Genomic DNA, 22,641 nt, shown 5'->3' with positions numbered 1-22,641 from the left:
CATAAAGTTGGGAAGTGCAAGTCCGCCTGCTAGTTTGGGCATCTCCAGGATAGCCCTCCTTGCTCTTGGGACAGAGTTGTGCCAAATAAATGATGAAATATGCGAATTCAGATCCTTAAAAAAAGTAAAAGGGAGAAACAATGGTAACATTTGAAACGTGTACAAAAATTGAGGGAGGACTGTCATCTTCACTGTGGTAACACGGCCTGCTAGTGAAATAGGCAAGGTAGACCACCGCTTCAGATCAAGTTTCATTTTTTCAATTAACCTTTTAAAATTGGCCTCATATAAGTTTTTGTAGGAGCGAGTGACCACAATACCAAGATACGTAAATGATTCTCTGTCCAGTCTGAATGGGCAAGCATTATAATCAAGATTTTGTGCCAAACTGTTAATAGGAAAAATAATGCTTTTAGAAAAATTCAACTTATAACCAGATATCCTTTTAGCATAATTTAGGAGATGCATGACATAGGGTAAAGAAACTGCGGGATCAGAGAGATACAAAAGAAGGTCGTCAGCATAGAGTGAAACCTTATGGGTGAAGCCCCCCCTCACAATGCCAGGAACTCTATTGTCAGCTCTGAGAGCTATGGCCAAGGGTTCAATTGCTAAATTAAACAAAAAGGGTGATAGACAGCAGCCCTGCCTCACCCCGCGTTGGAGGGTAAAGAAATTAGAGTTTATTAAGTTAGTGCGCACGGCAGCCTGAGGAGTACTGTAAATTATGTTCATCCATGTAAGAAAAGTTGGGCCAAAACCAAATCTACCAAGCGCTTCAAAAAGGAATGACCACTGGATGCGGTCAAAAGCCCTCTCCGCATCTAGAGAGAGTAGAACTTCAGGAGTATCAGAGGAATGTCTGGAATGAAGTATGCTGAGAAGACGCCGCATGTTGAAAAAGGATTGCCTACCAGGCATGAAACCTGTTTGATCAGTGGAAATGAGATCAGAGATAACAGTTTCCAGTCGACGTGCTAAGATTTTTGTGAGAACTTTATAGTCATAACAAAGGAGGCTTATTGGGCGATATGCACTGCATTCCAGGGGGTCCTTTCCCTTCTTTAATAAGAGTGTTATCACAGCCTGGTTCATGGTATCTGGCATTCTCTTCGAAGATAGAATATCTGCATACAGACGACTTAATATGGGTGCCAATTTATTGGAAAAGGCTTTATAAAATTCAACTGATATCCCATCAGGGCCCGCTGCCTTTCAGCTTTGCAAAGAGCCGATAGCTTGTGTGATTTCTTGGCATGATATAGGGGCATCGATAAAAGCTTGTGCTTCCTGACTTATCTGTGGAATTTCAAGTTTATCCAAGAACTCTTGGATCTCCCCAATATCAGCAATTGCCTCTGATGTATAAATATCTGTGTAATAATCTCTAAATTGGTCATTAATAGCCTGTGGGTGAGTGGTGATTTTATCTGGTGCAATGCGAATTTCAGGGATAGTGGTTTTAGCCGTTTTCTGACGTAGTTGATGAGCGAGGAGTCTACCTGCTTTGTCACTGTGTTCAGAATATGTTTGGTTTGATTTAAAGAGAAGTTGTTCTGTGTCTTTGATGGATAAGCAGTCATATTCAGATTTTAATAGCAGGCGTTCTTTATGTAAGTTTGAATCAGAAAGATCAGAAGCAGCCCTACTATCTAGGTCCCTTATTTTCCTTGATAGTTCAGTAAGTTGAAAATTACGTGCTGATCGCAAGTTTGCTGTGTAGGAGATTATTTGGCCTCTTATATCTGCTTTAAATGCCTCCCAAATTGTGCTGTAAGACACATCAGACGTTGTGTTTGTTTCAAAAAAGAAATCTATTTGACTACTAATGAAATTAGTAAAATCCTTGTCATTGAGTAGCAACGGGTCAAAGCGCCGTGTTCTGTGTTTAGTGCTACTATTAGGCATTCGAAGATCTAACTGCAGAGGGCAGTGATCTGATATAATAATACTGTGGTATTTTGAGTGATTGACAAAAGAAAGAGACCTATCATCAACAAGAAAGTAATCTATCCTTGAGTAAGACCTGTGTACGGGAGAGTAAAAAGAGTACTGCCTGGTTGTTGGATTAGAACTTCTCCAAGGATCCCGTAACCTGTAATGACTTAAAAACGACAGAAGGACCTCACCAGACCTGGAAACACCGACCTGTGTCCCAGCCCTGGACCTATCTAAAATCGGGTCTAGAACACAATTGAAGTCTCCTCCCATTATGAGATGATGTGAATTGATATCTGGTAGCTTGGCTATGAACTGTGAGAAAAACTGTGGATTGTCCCAATTGGGACCATATACATTAGCTAACATGATGGGAGTACCAAATAGTTTTCCTGTGACTATGATATATCGTCCATTTGTATCAGTGATAACCTGCGACGGAGCAAAGGGCGTCCCCCTTTTAATCAAGATTGCCACCCCTCTGGCTCTGGCCCCATAGTTAGAACAGAAAATGGGATCAATCCAACCCCTTTGTAATTTAGAGCATTCAGTAGTCAGAAGATGGGTCTCCTGTAAGAAAATAATATCTGGACCTAATGATTTTAAATGTGTGAAAATACGGGTACGTTTGATTGGGTGATTCATCCCCTTCACATTCCAACTGATGAGGCGTGTGGCGCAGGGCGAACAGCCACTCTGTGAAGTCATATTTTAAATGAACACTCAGGGAAATTCAGTACTAAAAGGCCCCAGTGGTGAGCAGACAAGACACATACATTGAAGAAAAAAAAATGTGCTGTGTAAAATCGAAGAAGAAGAGAAAGAAGAAGAAAGAAAGAAAGAAAGAAAGAAAGAAAGAAAGAAAGAAAGAAAGAAAGAAAAGTAATTGTACCCTATTCCCCTATGCCGACCTCCCCCCAACCCGAAGATCACATAAACAACCCCTAGAAAGTGAAAGCACATACAGTAGCTCTACAGGTACCTTAACTGCTAAACTATGCAGTCTGCAGGGAGTAAGAAATGATCATGAACAGAGGTACATTCCAAACTTTGATATCACCTAAAGACGTATTTTGCCTCTCTTTTTTTAAGAAACAAAAAATGACCAGCTGTGACATCCAACCTTTTAACCATAGAAAACATGAAATGATGAAATAAGTAGTTTGTTTACAAACCAACCAAGATGCAGTGAGAAGAATAAGCTGCTAATAAGACGATAAATTTGTCCTGACTGCGATTATTGCGGCTACACCAAACTTCTATTGTCCTAGTGACGTATGAAGGCCAAACATAAAGAAGAAATAACAGGCTATATCCATAGTATGGTCTATGGCTATATCTCAAGAAAAACTAATAAATTGTCATTTAGTAGTCATTGTTGGTTAGTTAGCTCAAGATTAAAAAAAATGGAGAAAGGGAGAGATATCACCTCTGCAGTCCCATGAATAACACAGTCAATGTTGACGGCGAACAATGTTCTCAGTAACGTACGCCAGGCCAGCGTCAGGGTCAGTAGAGAAAGACTCGACCCCGCTGAATGTAATGCGGAGCCGGGCTGGAAAGAGAAGCCCAAACTTGACTCCAGGGGCATCCCTCAGAATCTGTTTGACACTGTAAAACGCCACCCATGCTTTGGCCACCCGCGCAGTGTAATCCGGGAAGACAGAGATGGTCATGTCATGAACTCTGATCTTCTGTTTAGTCCTCGCTAGGCATAGAATTTCGTTGCAGTCCTGGAAGTAGTGAAGGCGCGCTATGACAGTCCTAGGTGGTTCCCCTTTTCCTGGAGCTACCTGTAGTGAGCGATGTGATCGGTCGATCAGGGGAGCCTCGTCCAGCTTAAACACCTCCTTGAGCAAAGCTGAGACCGCTGATGTAGAACAGCTGCCAGGAGATTCGGGTATACCGACTATCCTAACATTATTTCTGTGTGACCTCCCTTCTAAGTTGTCACATATCTTTTGAAGATCATCAGTTAACTCCGTCAGGCGCTTCAGTTCGCGTTGTAGTGTAATTATGTCATCACTACACGTGGACAAGCTTTGCTCTGCACCAGCTAGCGTGCTACGTAGCTCGGCTAGGTCTGAATTAGCAGTGTTTTTGAATTCTTCAAAACCAGATTTTAAAGCCAGAAACTCCGATTTGAAAAATCCCAGTTCACTTTCAAGTACAGCACGAATCTCCTTCTTCGTAACACCAACTAAATCGTCACGTAGTTCACGTTTAAAGGCTTCAAAATCAAAAGACATCGGTGTGCTTTCTTCTGACGCCTTCGGCTCACCTGCAGTCCGACTTGTTAGCTTCGATGCAGATATGGTCGTTTGCCGTGTTTTGATAGGTTTGGTCGACATCTGGCATATCTAACACATGCACAACAAGGACAAAATAAACTTGAGTTGCAATTTACAGAGAGCACCTCTGAAAATAATAGTTTGACCGTAGTTTCCTGCAGAGCTACACAAAAACACGTCTTACTCCATGCTTGCTCAGCAGTGCCCCCCACATTGTAGGATTTTTAATGAATTAATTGGTAAATTCCTCGGTAAAATAAGTATTTGGTCACCTACAAACAAGCAAGATTTCTGGCTCTCACAGACCTGTAACTTCTTCTTTAAGAGGCTCCTCTGTCCTCCACTTGTTACCTGTATTAATGACACCTGTTTGAACTCGTTATCAGTATAAAAGACACCTGTCCACAACCTCAAACAGTCACACTCCAAACTCCACTATGGCCAAGACCAAAGAGCTGTCAAAGGACACCAGAAACAAAATTGTAGACCTGCACCAGGCTGGGAAGACTGAATCTGCAATAGGTAAGCAGCTTGGTGTGAAGAAATCAACTGTGGGAGCAATTATTAGAAAATGGAAGACATGCAAGACCACTGATAATCTCCCTCGATCTGGGGCTCCACGCAAGATTTCACCCCGTGGGGTCAAAATGATCACAAGAACGGTGAGCAAAAATCCCAGAACCACACGGGGGGACCTAGTGAATGACCTGCAGAGAGCTGGGACCAAAGTAACAAAGGCTACCATCAGTAACACGCTACGCCGCCAGGGACTCAAATCCTGCAGTGCCAGACGTGTCCCCCTGCTTAAGCCAGTACATGTCCAGGCCCGTCTGAAGTTTGCTAGAGAGCATTTGGATGATCCAGAAGAGGACTGGGAGAATGTCATATGGTCAGATGAAACCAAAATAGAACTTTTTGGTAAAAATTCAACTTGTCTTGTTTGGAGGAGAAAGAATGCTGAGTTGCATCCAAAGAACACCATACCTACTGTGAAGCATGGGGGTGGAAACATCATGCTTTAGGGCTGTTTTTCTGCAAAGGGACCAGGACGACTGATCCGTGTAAAGGAAAGAATGAATGGGGCCATGTATCATGAGATTTTGAGTGAAAACCTCCTTCCATCAGCAAGGGCATTGAAGATGAAACGTGGCTGGGTCTTTCAGCATGACAATGATCCCAAACACACCGCCCGGGCAATGAAGGAGTGGCTTCGTAAGAAGCATTTCAAGGTCCTGGAGTGGCCTAGCCAGTCTCCAGATCTCAACCCCATAGAAAATCTTTGGAGGGAGTTGAAAGTCCGTGTTGCCCAGCGACAGCCCCAAAACATCACTGCTCTAGAGGAGATCTGCATGGAGGAATGGGCCAAAATACCAGCAACAGTGTGTGAAAACCTTGTGAAGACTTACAGAAAATGTTTGACCTCTGTCATTGCCAACAAAGGGTATATAACAAAGTATTGAGATGAACTTTTGTTATTGACCAAATACTTATTTTCCACCATAATTTGCAAATAAATTCTTTAAAAATCAGACAATGTGATTTTCTGGATTTTTTTTTCTCATTCTGTCTCTCATAGTTGAAGTGTACCTATGATGAAAATTACAGGCCTCTCTCATCTTTTTCAGTGGGAGAACTTGCACAATTGGTGACTGAATAAATACTTTTTTGCCCCACTGTACATGCGTGCATTTTCACTGATAAAACGTAAAAGGCTCAGTAAATAATCAGATGAACTGAGACAATCACATTCTGAAGCAAATTAAATAATTTTATACCGCTAACTTAAACACACAATACAAGTTACATGGATTAATCTAAATGCAGGGAAACGAGTGTTGTTTTTGTTGTTTTGTATCCAAATGAGAGTCGGAGCTTACCCGTCTGTCAGGCCTTTCAATTACATAAAACCTGCGACGGATAACATCGTAGGCGCCCAAATTAAGGTCAAGCGCCCAAAATTTGCTACGAAAAGTAAAAAAAACCAAAATATTTATTAAATAAACTTGGCTGCATAAAACCCAATGTCTTGACTTTCTTCTTTAAAAACACCAAAATTAGCGAGAATTAGCATGTATTTCTCGTAATTGGCGCAAAATCCGCACCATTCCCATGTTGTTCGACGAACCCGGGAACAAGCCGTAAGTCTCATGCAGAGCACGAATTCTCCATCAAAGGCGATCGGCACGCCATGATTTCGTGGAGGAGCGAGACTCGCATACCAATGACCAGAGCAGGATTTCCACATTAGGTAAATCTTCTTTCTTCTTCTTTTATATTGTTTTACGGCGGTTGGCAAACAGCTTTTAGGTGCATTATCGCCACCTTCTGGACTGGAGTGTGAACCAGAATGTTTACGACCCTATTGTGCTAAATTCTCCTAATAATTCCTGCATCATTTAAAAACCAAAAAACAGCCCGATATCCCACATTATCTGACCTCAACTGCAACATCTCTCTGATACCTAGTGTCCTATGATTTAAATCAGGTAAAAGACTGAATAAAAAAGGGCTATTCAGGACACAACTGTGTGTATTTAAGATACAGCTTGCATCATAAATCCACACAGTTGTGTAAGTGTGGGTGGAATCAGTGACTTGGCGCTTGGTCCTCTTGTTGATGATCGTCTTGGACACTGGCCTTTCATTTAAACTCAGATCTTTAACCTGACTACAGACTGTGAATTGCGCTGCCGATTCTTGTGACGTGACTGAAAAACCTTTTGTGTCGCAGGTCTGCTACAGGTTTGTCTCTCTGATGGCAACGGTGCAGAACTTGCTTTTTCATTCCCAGGCTCCTTTCCTCCAGGCTCTCCTCAGGCCCCAACACATCTTTTAAATACTAACTGTATTCTAATTATTTTTGTCATGGACATCAAGAGCAATTAATGCTGTAGACATTTTGCAATAAAGGTAAAAATAACATTCATAGATTTCTTTATTTTTTCAGAACTTTGTAGCTAAAAAAGCAGCAGCAGGTTTAAACACAGCACTGGGAAAACCAGCACTTTGCGCGTGCAGAAAAGCTCAAATTACCCTGTATCATGACGGAAAAAGCCCAAATTCAGAAATACAGGGTGTAGCCCAAATTATGTAATTGAAAGGCCCGTCTGTGTTCTCGCTTCTTGAAGGCCGATCGTTTTGAAACAATCTGACTTTCAGTTGTTTGTTCAGTTCTCCGTTCATTCGCTTCTTCCATGTAAGGGTGAGCTATTGCTGCTGAGGTAAGCATATACAGTGGAGAAATCAGACGGCTGCTCCACTCATTCTCCATTTTCTCCATACTGAGTACTCCGCCATTACTGCTCGGCTCAGACAATTATTAAAACCCAGGACAGGACATCACCGGTTTTAGCAACGACCGTGGGGAGATCACTGCCAAAGTGATATGTCCCGTCCCGTCCTGTCCTGTGTGTTAGCAACAACCCTCGGCTCACACTCCAGGAGAACTGGTGCAACCGAACTCCCTTTCCTTTCCTTGTAGTTTTCTTTTCCTTTAATTGTTGGTACTGCACCCTCTTTCAATCCGGGCTTATAGCCAACGCTCCTCAACAGATCAGAGGTCTCGTACAAGTCCTCAGTAAAGTGTGCAGAGCAGAGGAGAGACCACTTCATAGGCGCCCAACGTGCCTGTGAACTTCTCGCAAAACGCCTCCAAATCTTTGCACTTTGAACATTCTTGGGCCGTGAACGCAACGCAAATCCACCTTCTGTCACGTTGCTGCACCGGCCAGCAACACATCTCCGTGGCATGGCGATAAATTAGCTCTAAATGGAGGATCGGCGTTGCAGTCAGCTCTGTGTTTTAGTATAGCGGAAATGGCGATGAGACCGATAGACTTCCTGCTGTGATGTCACAGATGTCAAGGTCATTCACTCAGACCGCTACCTATATAAATCACTTTAATCGTAAAAATTACTATATTAGATTTATTGTTAACGCTTAAAACTATTCCTGTGCCATTCTTGAGGTCTCAAGGCATTTATAAACGAAAGTGAAGCCATGACTCTGCGTATCTCCTTTAAGGGCCTTACTGAAGGGCCCCACAGTGGCAGCTTGGTGGTGGTGGGGCTTGAGCCCACAACCTTCTGCTCAGTAACCCAGAGCTGTAACTACTGAGCCGCTGCTGCACATTTAACCAAATCAGCACGTTTCCTTCATTAACACCAGATTAATTAAATATCAATTCCAGTAACTAACAGCTGGTGAGGCAGCAAGTCAGATTCTAGTTAAAAGGTAAATTTACAGGATATTTTCCTTCTGATTAACTGTCATGTAAACGAGCAGCAAACGTACAGAGACTGAGGGACAATTTCAAACAAAATGAAAGCAATGAAACGATTACACTCGAAAACAAGACCCTCAATTCATTTCACTGGTTTAAAAAATTAACCAGTGAATTTAAAAAAATATACATTTTTAAATACTCGACTACAATCTGCATACACAGCACCGAGCCGTTACATAAACTGGCCTCAAGAGCTTTTCTACAGTTTCTTCATCAGATTATTAAGAAACTTTCAAGGTTCACATTTTATGTAATTCATAAAGTTACAGAAATAGAAAATCTGCCTATAAGAAGAGCTTTGACCCGAGAAACAGTTCGTGTGCGTGATGGAGAGAGAAGCTGGATATTTCAGCCTCTAGAAATCAAGATCAGCTCTTTAAATAGTACAAGAGAATCATGGAAGGACAAAAAAATAAATAAATAAAACCACAGATGTTCAATAATCATATATTTTATTCTCAATACAGCAAAATACAAAGACTCAGAAAACCCATTAGTATCCAGTAATACTCACTTCACAAAAAATTTTGTTTTTTTAAAATTACAAGTTAAGGATAATCGAGGCCCGTGAGAGTACCTTTACATCGTAAATCATATTGCATCCTTTATAGAATATGTAAATTTCTCTGATCAATCTCTTCAATACTTTCAACTGATTTGGATTATAATGAACTGCAGAACTTTTTCAGAAATAATCTGCATTTTGTAAATCCTAAACTGAGTATGACATGAACACAGAACAGCTGAATGTACACAAACGCCTCAGAAACATCTGGAAAAGACCACACGAGCTACAGCCGTCCTACAGGTTTCACTTTTAATATCTCATTTCAACAAGATTAAAAACTCTAAATACCAACTCACTGACCACGATCAGCATTACACACACACACACACACACACACACACACACACACACCCCAGCTCAAAGAGTTTCAATGATAAAACAGCACTACGGATAAAGATTTCGATAAAAAAACAGTATTGATGTGATTGGGGAGGAAATCATGGTGTACAGTGTTGATAAAAGAGGAAGAAGTTCAGTAATGACGAGTCGAATATTAACATCTATTTACAACTTAATACAAACGATAAACTGCCATAAAAATTTACCCTAAAAGAGACGTTATATGTACATTTGTACAGTTTAGCATTTAAATACAAACATGCAAGTGTTTTCATTGTGTAGATGTCAAAAAAGTTTTACCCTGGTTTAGTAGTTACAACAAGTGATGGATGATTTGATTTTAAAGCAAATTCTTAAAAAAAAAAAAAAAAACAGAAAAAAGGAAACGTTACAAAAAAAATAAATTATTAGCCACAGAAGTGAATCAGCTATAGTTATATCACCTTGGAACTTATAATGAATGTAGTGAATAAATTAAATATGCAAATAAGTAAACCCTGTTCAATAGGCTCTGGAATTTCATTCAAAAATAGAGTTTTAAAAATTCCACCCAAAGCTCTTGGTCACCGTCTGTATTCACCTCCTCACTAATGTTCTGAAACTTAAAAATATTATATATGCTACATTCCTTTCCAAGCCAGAAAAAAAAAAGCACACACTGTTGGTTACTGAATCTATAATAATAATAATAATAATAATAATAATCCCACCATCTAACCGTTTTGGCAATTTAAATTTAAAACACGTGAAGCTGGAACTGAGAAATTCACACAAAAGTGAATGGAGGCAAAACGCAGAACGTCTTTGGGTGCGTTGTCCCTTATCAGAACCATACATTATATTTTACTGTATATATAGAAGGAAGTAGCTAAAGTCACGCTTTAATGTCAATATTTAATACTTTCTGAAAACACAGATAATGTACTTGCTGAATTTCTGCCCAAGTTAACTGAGAGAACAGTAAAAAAAAAAAAAAAAAATTTAAATTAAAAAAAAATCTGCATAGACAGACTTCTTCCTCATCTCTGAACGAGCGCAAGAAGAAATAACAGTTTGTCCCTACAGAGAAAACAGGGAGCCGACGGAATTATTAAAAAAAAAAAATCTAGTGCAAAAGATGAGATTTCCAGCATTTAATACGCTGCAGAGCGACGAGATATTAATCATCCTCTCTGGTACCATTTTAGTTTTTATACTTTTAGCTTAGATGAACTGCAGCACGGACAAAAACCTCATGGAAAAATACACTTCTACTTTTTTTTTTTAATGAGTAAAACTGCTTATATTTTCTGGCCAGAATGACAATCTGTAATATACTGTGTACTGTACTGTCTGGAGAAACTATAAATATAAAGTACATGTGTAATAAATATATTCGTTATGGCCCTCCTCGTTAAATGATTTACTCTAATAGACAATCGACTACGGTGCTATAAAGGAAATCCCAAGACTGATATTAAATACTTAAATATGGCAATTTCATATACATCCCATAATACAACCCTGTATTCAAGGTGAAGAAGAAGAGCATTATTCTGTGAGCGAACATGTCGTTCTGAGACAAAGACAACTTTTTGTATCTAAATAAAATCTATTCATATAGAGTCGGTCGAGTACTGAAGCGGCAGTAATAAAATATTCATGTGCTTCGGAAGAGGAACGCTGTGGATAAACACATTCTTCTAGAAATCTAAAAGCGAATAACAATCATGTCTTCATGTTATGACCCGCAAAAACATAACCGTCCGTGTAGAAGTGAAAGAGGAAGAAAGTGGGAGTGGACTGAGAGGGGACTCTGGGGATTAAAGTCATGATGCTTCAGGTCCTTTTGGTCATCGCTGACGTGTTCGGCGGCGTCACGCTCGAGCGTCCGGGGAGACGGAGGACGTTTTGTGCATGTTATGATGTTTCTCTCTGTGATGCAGCTCAGCCACACCGCTTCCTGGGCTCTGAATGGAACGCTCGCTTTACGGATTAAGTCATTAGCATTCCACAGCCTTGCCCCATGTCACACACTTCCTGTCTAACAATTCAACCCGGCTCCACAACCGGCCCGTGTGCACAAACAGGTTTCCTGTCTATCATATACAAGGCACAAAAAGAGAGGAGGACAAACCCTTAGTATTTAAAAGCACCTTTGGTTAAAGGGAGGTAAGCTGGTTTAAAAAAAAAAGGAAAAGAGAGAGAGAGAGAGAGAGAGAGAGAGAGAGAGCATAAAAAGTGTTTACAGCTGTCAATTTTTTAAAAAGGGAACAAAAAAAAAAAGAAGACATGGCTTGTTTTGTTTTCCAGCGCGAGGAGACGCTGCAGCCTGACGACGCTCCGCTGATGAGACGCAGTCAGTCACCTCACCATGAACGAGTAGCGGAGAGGGGGCGGGGCTAAATAGCGCTCAGTGTTGCTTTGCTCAGTTTGTTGGTTTTTGGCAAGCTGGTGTTGATAATGGACACAGTGTCACAGATATGTCTGAGGCAGATTAAATAAACGTGAGTAAGGCAAGAATGGGAGGAGAGAAAAGAAGGAAGAAGGAGAAGAAGAAGTGGAAAGTGTTATGAGACGAGCTTGGCGTCGAGCCGTAGCCAGTGGAGACCTTGTCGTGTGTAGTGGACCAGTTCAGTCATGCTGCTGGTGTTGAAGATCAGTGGCCCCATCGCTTTATCCAACTCTGTGAAGAACTCTGAGAGAGAGAGAGAGAGAGAGAGAGAGAGAGAGAGAGAGAGAGAGAGCGAGCAGTACATGAGTCATGATTATTAGGGGTTTGACACTCTGGAGGTCTTGTAGAGATACAGGATACAATAAAAATGATAAATAATGATTCAGTGCACTTCATTTCATTGATACGGCATCGAAATTATTTGATTCATGACCGATTCAGTTTAGATAAATGTAACACATCTACGTGTCCCACTTTTGACAATTTCAGAACATTTCTTCAGTGTTCATGTTGTCTGTGAATCAGTACTATGTGAATTCTCTCGTCTTTGTTTTCGTTGCTGAGACTGTTATTGAAATGGGAGGAGTGTTTCTCTCTCGTTCAGGCAGCCGGGACTCAGGGAGTGCACACTGATCTTCAGCAGCGGTGTCGGGTTTTAACCCTCTCCCCATTTGAAGTGGCTTATAAATCTCTGCAATCGTACTGAAAACTGTGGACTGATTTTCCATTTCTAAGTGTTTTTAATTTAAACTCTAAAATGAGTGCAGTTAGAACTGTGTTCTGGTGATCGGAAGATCCAAAACTGGACACTGAACTGCAGCAACATCAAACCACGACCCCAAAATCTAGAACAGAGAATATTTAGAAAACAGGATGTGATGGGGGGTTTTGGAAAATAACACTGATGCCCTCATCCTACCTCTCTGCTCCCGGGCGAGCTGCTCGGCCTGCTCCCACACCTCGGTGGCGTACAGGAAGTTGGAGGTGACTTGCACGTAGCTGGCGGCCATCTGGTGGATGCGCTGAGGGATGGTGACGGAGGAGCTGCCGCTCTGACTTGAGGAGCTGCTGGAGGAGTAACTGCCCGCGCTGCCTGGAGACACTTTGGGCGACACTGGGGAGGGCATACCGACCGCTTTACTGCAGGACAGGAAGAGGAAGTGGTCAGAAAGGAAACACTGCTGACGTGGGCAGAGTTAATGCATTAAAATTCTTAAGAAATGGAGCTTTAGCTGTGATTTCATTCTGTATGTTGACATTTCTGAGACAGGAAGTGACATTGTGCTGAAGAGCTTGACTGATTTACACAACAGCCAATAACGTTTGAGATAAGCCACACCCCCTCCCAATCTAAATAAACCTGACAGTGAGCTAACCAAATCCAGAGAACAGTGAAAAAGTTAGTGTCTTTTACTGAAAATCACCACCTTGTACAAACTCCTCCTTTTTTCCTCAAATTAAGTGACCGTTAGAAGAGTGAAATGTGTGTGTGTGAAGATGTTCAGCCAAAAATACAGACAATGTTTACTGCTAACAAGCTGTACTGCAGAGCAAGACACGCCTCCAAGGGGCAGAGCATATACAGTTGGAGAGAGCATTTAAGATAGATAGATAGATAGATAGATAGATAGATAGATAGATAGATAGATAGATAGATAGATAGATAGATAGATCTTAATTGGATGACCATGAGGTTTTGCACAAATACGAATCAATTTTTTTTTTCCTGGAAATGATAAACTGTAAAATTAAAACAAGAATAACTTGAAGTCTTATTGATTCTATATTTCCATATCGTATCAGTGTCTAACACTAAGACAAACAAAACAATGATTTTGATTTCAGGGGAACTTTAAGAACTATTAGGAGCTATTTTTCTACATCCATGTGACTGGGACTATGAGTCGGTGTTACTTCCCAAAAAAGGCCAGTAAATGAGCGAGAGCTTAACTGAAAGCCTCCTAATGAACTTACAAATGAATAACAGACGTCTGATCGCTAGCGGGGCGGCACGGTGGTGTAGTGGTTAGCACCATCACCTCACAGCAAGCACGTCCGGGTTCGAGCCCCGTGGCCGGCGAGGGCCTTTCTGTGTGGAGTTTGCATGTTCTCCCCGTGTCCGCGTGGGTTTCCTCCGGGTGCTCCGGTTTCCCCCACAGTCCAAAGACATGCAGGTTAGGTTAACTGGTGACTCTAAATTGAGCGTAGGTGTGAATGTGAGTGTGAATGGTTGTCTGTGTCTATGTGTCAGCCCTGTGATGACCTGGCGACTTGTCCAGGGTGAACCCCGCCTTTCGCCCAGAGTCAGCTGGGATAGGCTCCAGCTCGCCTGCGACCCTGTAGAACAGGATAAAGCGGCTACAGATAATGGATGGATGGATGGATGGATGGATGATCACTAACAGTCCACTTTAATAACAGATGTCTGATCACTAACGGTCCTCTCTAATTTATATAACTGCAACACAAACCATAAGTCAGCCCTGAGCACTGAGATCCATTTCACCAACAAACTCCGGGAGTAAAATGATACACTAACACCAGAGAAAAGAAATATAATCCTTTACAGAACAAACGCTAAAATTCTGTCATTTGATCAGAGAATATTTTTAAATGAGGGGGTTTGAGAGTCAATTAAAACTTATCATTTGATGGAAATAAAATAAGATCTTACTTTCCCATCCCAGGAGATGGTGCCTGAGTATTACTCAATGAATTCTGAAACAAAACACACACACACACACACACACACACTGTAAGAGAATTCAAAACAAGCGTACACAACTGTAACAGCCAAGAAACAAAGTTAAGGGAACAGTCCACCGTACTTCCATAATGAAATATGCTCTTATCTGAATTGAGACGAGCTGCTCCGTACCTCTCCGAGCTTTGCGCGACCTCCCAGTCAGTCAGACGCAGTCAGACGCGCTGTCACTCCTGTTAGCAATGTAGCTAGGCTCAGCATGGCCAACGGTATTTTTTGGGGCTGTAGTTAGATGCGACCAAACTCTTCCGCGTTTTTCCTGTTTACATAGGTTTATATGAGCAGTGATATGAAACAAGTTCAGTTACACAAATTGAAACGTAGCGATTTTGTATGCTATGGAAAGTGCGCACTATAATGAGAGGCGTACTAACACCTTCTGCGCGCTTCGGCAGCGCATTGATATCTGAGCTCCGTATCAACGCGCTGCCGAAGCGCGCAGAAGGTGTTAGTACGCCTCTCATTATAGTGCGCACTTTCCATAGCATACAAAATCGCTACGTTTCAATTTGTGTAACTGAACTTGTTTCATATCACTGCTCATATAAACCTATGTAAACAGGAAAAACGCGGAAGAGTTTGGTCGCATCTAACTACAGCCCCAAAAAATACCGTTGGCCATGCTGAGCCTAGCTACATTGCTAACAGGAGTGACAGCGCGTCTGACTGCGTCTGACTGACTGGGAGGTCGCGCAAAGCTCGGAGAGGTACGGAGCAGCTCGTCTCAATTCAGATAAGAGCATATTTCATTATGGAAGTACGGTGGACTGTTCCTTTAAAAGTGAGGTAATGATGAATGTAAATAAGCTATACGTTCATCCTACAGCTAGATTCAGTGCAATGATGATTAAATTTACCTTCAAATGTTCAGTGAGTGTCTTCGAATACTTCAGTGCACTTTCCTTCCTCAGTTTAAAGAGCCTCAGGTAGAGGAGAGACTGACATCTCAAACTACAGAGAGAGAGAGAGAGAGAGAGAGAGAGAGAGAGAGAGAGAGGGATTACAGATTTGATCCTTTTTTAAAGAAGCATTATGATATGTGCACAAAATTAAACAAAACTGGTACTGACTGTTTTCTAAGCAAAGCTGTGGAATCTATTTCTGGAGAAATTACTAGAACTGGACTGATTAATCAGCATGCTGATATCAGACAATATGAGTTAATTACTAATAAATCTATTTATCAGCCTTTATAAATTAAGAAGCACAGACAGAAGATCCTTCAACCATGTCATGAGTGTTGCTGTGTAGGTTGTCCAGCAGAGGGCACACTGCGACTCCACTGCAGGCAACATCCAGAACTTTTGGAACACTGATGTTCTGATGTAATATGGATCTGATAGGTCGCCTCCCCAGTGTTATTTGTATTTTTATTCATCTGACTTATCAAAACTAATATTTATTGTATTTCTGTTCAAAGTAGTATTTATGACAATAAAACAAGTTTATTTATAAACTGCATCATGTCCTGTTATCTTGGTGAGAGCTTAAACAACTACACAATAAATGTTAGAGAAAATCTGTTTGTGTTTTTTTTTTTTTGGGGGGGAAGGAGGAATATGTTAAATAAATAAAAAAAGAAATACATTTAAGAAAAAAACAAAAACAAACAAAAAAAAAAACTTTTCCTAAATCCAATTCCAATCTTTTGGAATGTCTCCTCCGACACTGATTCTGTGAATCGGACCAGTAACAGCTTTAGTTCTGACCCTTTTTTTTTTGTTTCCAAGCCAAAAATCAGTAAACGTACGGTTCGGTCATCTGTCCTTCTGCGTGATTTGTACTCTGACTGGACAGCACAAGTGTTTATTCTGTGCACTTTTAGATTCTCTTCTAAAGTTAGTTCAGAAAAAATATGATGAGTAAATAATCCTCTTTCTTCATGTCCATTATGTGTTCGTTATCTGCTTGATTAATCACTGCTCATGACATGTTACAGATGTGTAGTGGAAGTTCATTATGTCTGACTATTTAAGTATTTTTAAGTTCGTTTCTTAGACAAGGATTTTAAGCTCGTTACCTTGTTGACAGTTTCGGCGTGAAACTTCCGCCTTCCTCAGAACTGTCACCAGATGTCAGGTGGTGACGTGCCTTATCAGCTGATGTTACGTTACGGAGGCGTGAACGTCCTGTCCGATTTGACAGGTAGTCCACGCCTCCTGCTGTCAGGCCGCTCCCCCAGGACGGCGCTCCAGGTGTGTGACAGCGCGTACGCTCCCTCATCCCGGTTCATCGTCCTCTGCGCCCGCTTGCGTATCTCCACTGCCTCTAAAATCCAACGCTGGAATCTATTTTCTTCAGCGCGAATGACTCTGGCCTCTTCCCAATTCATTATGTGATTTTGTTGTTTGCAGTGGTCTGAAATGGCTGATTTTAGGTTTTCTTGGTTTGCTTTTTCTTTTTCGGATCTTGTGTGTCTTTTTGTTGTTTCTTTCTCACACTCTATTTGGTGTTCTTTCCTTCGTGTATGGAAGCATCTGCCCGTTTCGCCAATATAGACTTTATTACATGAACGGCAAGGGATTTCATAGATGACGTTGCATTTGTTGTCCGGTTGTATTTTGTCTTTGGGGTGAACTAGCAGCTGTCGGAGGTTCTTGTACGGTTTGACCGGGGTGTTGATGTGGTATTTCCTCATGGATCGTTGAATGCATTCTGTGACTCCTTTTATGTATGGTAGTGTGACAAAGCCCCGGTTTGTTTTTTCGGTGTTTTTTTCTTGTTTGTTTGTTTGTTTTTTTCCTTTGTGTCTGTAGTTTCCCTTTTCGGATTGCCCACAGTGGATATTGGCAGTTTTTTAATGCCTGTTGAATGTGTTGGTCCTCCTCCTGTCTGTCTTTCTCCTTCGTGATGTTCTGTGTTTGGTCGTATAGAGGGTTCCCGCATGACGTCACCGCGCCGCGAGATTTCGGTAGTCGCCATATTGAAAGACCAAGTACACATCTATGCAAGTACATACATACATAAAACAAACTACACCTGAAATGTAGCCAGGGCCGGTTCTGCCCTAATCTGGACCCGGGTGCAACATCGCGCACCCCCCCCCCAAAAAAAAACCAAAACAAAACACACCAGTCTAAATCAGGACAACCAGTGTTCGAACTACTACGGGGTACTCGGGGGATCCGAGATCCCCTGAAACAGACATGAGATCCCTTGAAAACATGATTTGGGAAATGTTGGGGGTCTCTAAAATATTGGCAAAATGATGTTTATTGACATAGCAATCGTGTGTAACGGGAAGCATTTGCATATCCGAAGTGTTGTGTTTACATCAAAGATAAAATAAACCGATATGACAACGACTGCTGCTGCCAGGTTGGTTGTTGAGTAGCCTGACTGTTTTTTTTCTTGCGTGTGGTATCATTGTTGACGCGAGGTTGTTTTTGAACGTGCCAATGCGGACACGATTTCCCCGATGAGTTATGACTTCAGACGCGATGCGTGTGTGGAGGTGTGGAGTCCGCGTGATATGTGCGTAAGATAGGCTTCTCGTGTGTTTGGAGATCCGCGCTCCGAGACAAGCGCAAGCACCCCCCAAGGGAAAAAAAGGGACCCCCCGAAAATATCAGCATAGTTCGAACACTGAGGACAACCATCACATAACTATAACTAGGAGAACCTCCCTGTTCTCCTATAAATATCACATTAGATGAGGTCCACTCACAGCTGAGGAGGCTCAAAGTGAACAAGGCCCCTGGCCCAGATGGAGTTATCCCACGTGTCCTTAAGACATGTGCTGATCAGCTATGTACTGTGTTTCATTATTTATTTAATTTATCCCTGTCATGTTCTAGAATTCCATCCATATGGGAAACATCTTGTATTATTCCAGTGCCCAAAAAGCCAAATGTCAAGGCAGTTAAGGATTTCAGACCCATTGCCCTTACTTCTCATGTCATGAAATGTTTTGAGAGATCCCTCCTTGTACATCTAAGGAAACAGGTGCAACTGCATCAGGACCCACTCCAGTTTGCTTACAGGGAGGGGGTGGGTACTGATGACGCCCTCTTATACTTGCTTCACCGAGCATACTGTCACCTGGAGAGTACTGGTGCATCTCTCAGGGTAATGTTTTTCGACTTTTCTAGTGCTTTCAACACACTACAACCACGCCTCCTTGCAAAAAAACTTATGAACATGAACTTAAACCCAGCCACCATAGCATGGATATATGACTATCTCACATCTAGACCTCAGTTTGTCAAGCTCCATGGCAACATGTCTATTGTTATTAACACCAACATAGGGGCACCGCAGGGGACAGTTCTCTCTCCTGTTTTATTCACACTGTACACTTCTGACTGCAGACACATTAATGCTTCCTGTCACCTACAAAAGTTTTCAGATGATTCTGCCCTGGTGGGCTATATAACTAATAATGACTACAGAGAGTACAAAGATGAGATTAAGAGATTTGTGGAATGGTGTGATGAAGCACAGCTCATCTTAAAATGTTGAAAAAACAAAAGAGCTTATCATTGATTTTAGACGTAAGAAAACTGAGGTTAGCCCAATTTTAATTAAAGACCAGCCTGTCGAGATAGTTTCTTCTTATAGGTATTTGGGTGTACATGTGGACAGCAAACTGGACTGGAAGGTACACAGTAGCAACACGTTCAAAAAATCTCAGTCTAGAATGTTCTTCCTAAGGAAACTCAGGTCTTTTAGTATTAGTAGGCCCATCTTAAACACTTTTTATAATGGGATTCTGGGCAGTGTCCTCTTTTATGTGGTGGTGTGCTGGGGTAGCTGTTTGTCAGGGGAGGACAGGAACAGGCTCAACAAGCTGATCAGAAAAGCAGGCTCAATTATTGGTCTCAGCCCCAGTTCTCTAGAAGAAGTAATTGAACAGAGAACCATGAGAAAAATGAAAAGGATTGTGGCAGAAGAGGACCATCCTCTTCATAGTTTCTTTGTAAGAAGTGGTAGGAGTCAGCGACTCCTCTTCCCCAGCTGCTCAACTGAGAGATTCAGGAGATCTTTTGTACCTTCTGCAGTTAGGTTTTTTAATAAGCACCTTTGATATAGTGTTGTTTTTATTGACTCACTATTATTTATTATTTATTTCTTTACTTAGGCATGTGTGTGTATGTGCATGTATGTGTATGCATGGTTCTTTTTATACTGTTCTGTGTTGCACATGTTGGTGGTCCATTGCCATTAACTGTTGATGCTTGTTTTCTTCCTTGCTTATACTGCTGTATGTTGCACATGTTGGTGGTCCATTGCCATGGTCTGCTTCTCTATGTTGCTCTCTGCTATATTTTCTGTCCTGTACCTGTTTTAATGTCTTGCTTCATGTTGTGTTGTGTCTTGTATGTTGATGGTGGCACTGAGTTTCCCCTTTGGGGAGTATTAAAGTTAATCCAATCCAATCCAATCCAATCCAATCCAATCCAATCCAATAACTATAAACATTTTAGATCAACTATTTTAACTAAATGGGCTATAATAAATAAGCCTGCAGGCAGCCACGGCGGGCTGCCTCACAAAAGTAACCATTTGTCCTACCTTAACTCGTTTTGCTTTTTCTGCCTCCTTTTTTGTATTTTCGACCCTGCGTTTATTTTCTTTCCTTTTCTGAAAACCCGATTTGTGTCCAGACATTTTGTTCTGCTACCAACGAACTAACTCATCAGGTCTCGTCTCTCGAGTCCGCGATGAAGGGCAACAATTGATACATTTTTACAAACAGCCAATAAACAGCCAATAGGGAGGTTGCAACGTTCAGGCTCTCCTTTGCTCAGAGACACTCAGTAATGCACTTATTCTCTGTCTCCTGGCAGAAAGCTCCTTGGTTTGCTTGTGTCTCAATCACAGCTGGTATTCTGTAGAACAACTTCTTTTCACTTTTCCCATCAGCTGTTAGAACACCCTAACACAGCACAAAAGTTTACCATTGTAGGTTTATGATGAATCAAGTGCCTCGTGGGTTTAAATTCCACGCGCTGCCGTTATTTCCCCCTGATCACGAGTTTGTTGGTCTTCCAATATGGCGCAGGGTCTGTTTACTTCCGGTTTCCGGTGACGTCAGTGGGAAGGGTCTATAGCAGGGGTGTCCAAACTGATCCATAAAGGGCCGTGTGGCTGCAGGTTTTCATTCCAGCCATGCAGCAGCACACCTGATTTGGCTTATTCAATCAACTGACACACCCATCCTTTAATCAAGGGTGGGTGTGGCTGCAAGTATTTGACTGTGTGAAGACAGTTCAGTTGATTGAATGAGCCACGTCAGGTGTGCTGCTGCATGGCTGGAATGAAAACCTGCAGCCACACGGCCCTTTATGGATCAGTTTGAACACCCCTGATCTATAGTGTTCTGATTACTGACATTTTGTGTGCGATGGGATGTTCAGATGTCCAGAGAAGATATTGGTCGGTGTGTGTAGGTTTTCTGTATGTTGTGATTCTAATGTTCCCTTCTTCTGTGTGGTGTAGTTTTAGGTCCAGAAACGCTATTGTCTTGTCCGTTTCCTCTTCGTGTGTGAATTTGATGTTGCCTGTCTTGTCTATGGAGTTTAGGTGATCGGTGAGTTGTTGTGTGTGGCCTGTTTTGATTATTTCAAGGATGTCATCAACGTATCTTTTCCAGAAAATGGGTTTGCAGTCGTCCGGTGCTGTTTCTATGGCTCGGGTTTCCAGATCCTCCATGAAAAAGTTGCATAGAGTGGCAGATAGCGGGTCCCCCATTGCAAATCCCTCTTTTTGTCTGTAAATTGTACCTCTGAATTGGAAATATGTGGAAGTGGAAATGAAATGTAATAGTTTTGTTATGTCCTGTGCTGTAAGTTTTGTGCGTTTTTTCAGAGTTCTGTCTGCTTTTAACCGGTTTTCTACTATGTTTAGTGTGTTTGTGACCGGTGTTTTTGTAAAGAGGGATATGACGTCATGTGATACGAAGATTTCATCCTTTTCTATCTTGATTTCCTTTAGTTCTTTCGCCAGTTGTTTTGAGTTGTTGCAGTGGTATTCCGTGAGTCCGAGGAGTGGTTTGATGATGTCTGCCAGTGTCTTGGAAAGGTTGTAGGTAACTGATCCTATGCTGTCTACTATGGGTCTTAGTGGTGCTCTGGGTTTATGAATTTTCGGTGTGCCGTATATCCGGGGGGTGATGTCTGCTGTGGGGATGAGGTGGTTGTATGTTTGTTTATCAAATTTTATTGTCATCCAGTAACAGTTTAAGTAATAACTTAAGTCTTTTTTTTTTCCTCCGTCGGGTCTTTTTTGAGTACTTCATGTGTGTTTGGGTCCGTGAGCATTTCATTCATTTGTTTTTCGTATTGATTAGTGTCCAGGATAACCGTAGTCCTCCCTTTGTCAGCCGGTAGTATTGTTATTTTGTTGTTCTTTGCAAGTGTCCTGATGGCTTCCATTTCCTGTTTAGTTGTGTTTCTGGGTGGCGGTTTAGCTGAGGTGAGGATGCCTGCCACTTCGTTTCTCAATGTGGCCTTCTGTCCTTGGTCCTGTATCATGTTGCACGCTAGTTCCGTAGCCAATATGAATTCTTCGTGTGGGATTCTATTTGGTGTAATGGCATAGTTAAGGCCCCGTGAGAGTATAGTGCGTTCTGCTGTTGTTAGTGTGTGTTTAGACAGATTGCAAATCCATTTTTCGTTTGTTTGCTTGTCCTTGCATTTATTTTGTTTGTTTTTCCTGATAAGCCTATTCAGTTTATTAATGTGACGTATTTTTGTTTTTGAGAACTCTTGTTCTTGTATTGTATTCAGATGCTCTTCCATATTTTTTTCCATGTCACTGCTGAGTTTGAACCGGCGTTTGAAATCTTGTGTTCGTTGTGCTATTTCTGTGTTTAAATTGTTGATTTTGTTAGTCGTGCATCTGATCCTTTCTCTTACCAGAGTCATTCGTGCTTTTTCGATGGTCCTTTCCGCGTTTCTTGTTGGAATTGGATTTTGGATGTAGAGGCTTGCTGGGATGATGCCCTCGTCCCGGCAGCGGAGATGGTTTCTTTGTCGTGCCAGTTTTTTCCGTGGTTTTTCCAGGTAGCGTACCTCTGG

The 22,641-nt window shown here is 41.6% G+C and overlaps 1 protein-coding gene across 2 annotated transcripts in view; it reads right to left on the bottom strand.

Annotated features, from left to right (window-relative positions):
• Positions 1–8,950: 8,950 nt before the first annotated feature.
• aff4 (AF4/FMR2 family, member 4) overlaps positions 8,951–22,641 on the bottom strand; it is a 61,510-nt gene continuing 47,819 nt past the window's right edge. For both annotated transcript variants that reach the window (XM_060936562.1, XM_060936561.1), the window contains exons 17-20: positions 15,478–15,571; positions 14,531–14,574; positions 12,776–12,996; positions 8,951–12,099 (exon numbers count right to left, since the gene is read on the bottom strand). In XM_060936562.1, the coding sequence (XP_060792545.1) occupies positions 11,972–12,099; positions 12,776–12,996; positions 14,531–14,574; positions 15,478–15,571 (487 nt within the window). In that variant the 3' untranslated portion in view covers positions 8,951–11,971. The remainder of the gene's footprint in view (positions 12,100–12,775; positions 12,997–14,530; positions 14,575–15,477; positions 15,572–22,641) is intronic.

Source organism: Neoarius graeffei, chromosome 12 (genome assembly GCF_027579695.1).
Source record: "Neoarius graeffei isolate fNeoGra1 chromosome 12, fNeoGra1.pri, whole genome shotgun sequence".
Lineage (NCBI taxonomy): Eukaryota > Metazoa > Chordata > Actinopteri > Siluriformes > Ariidae > Neoarius > Neoarius graeffei.
The sequence above is the reverse complement of the archived record's forward strand: the minus strand, read 5'-3'. Positions and strand labels throughout refer to the sequence as shown.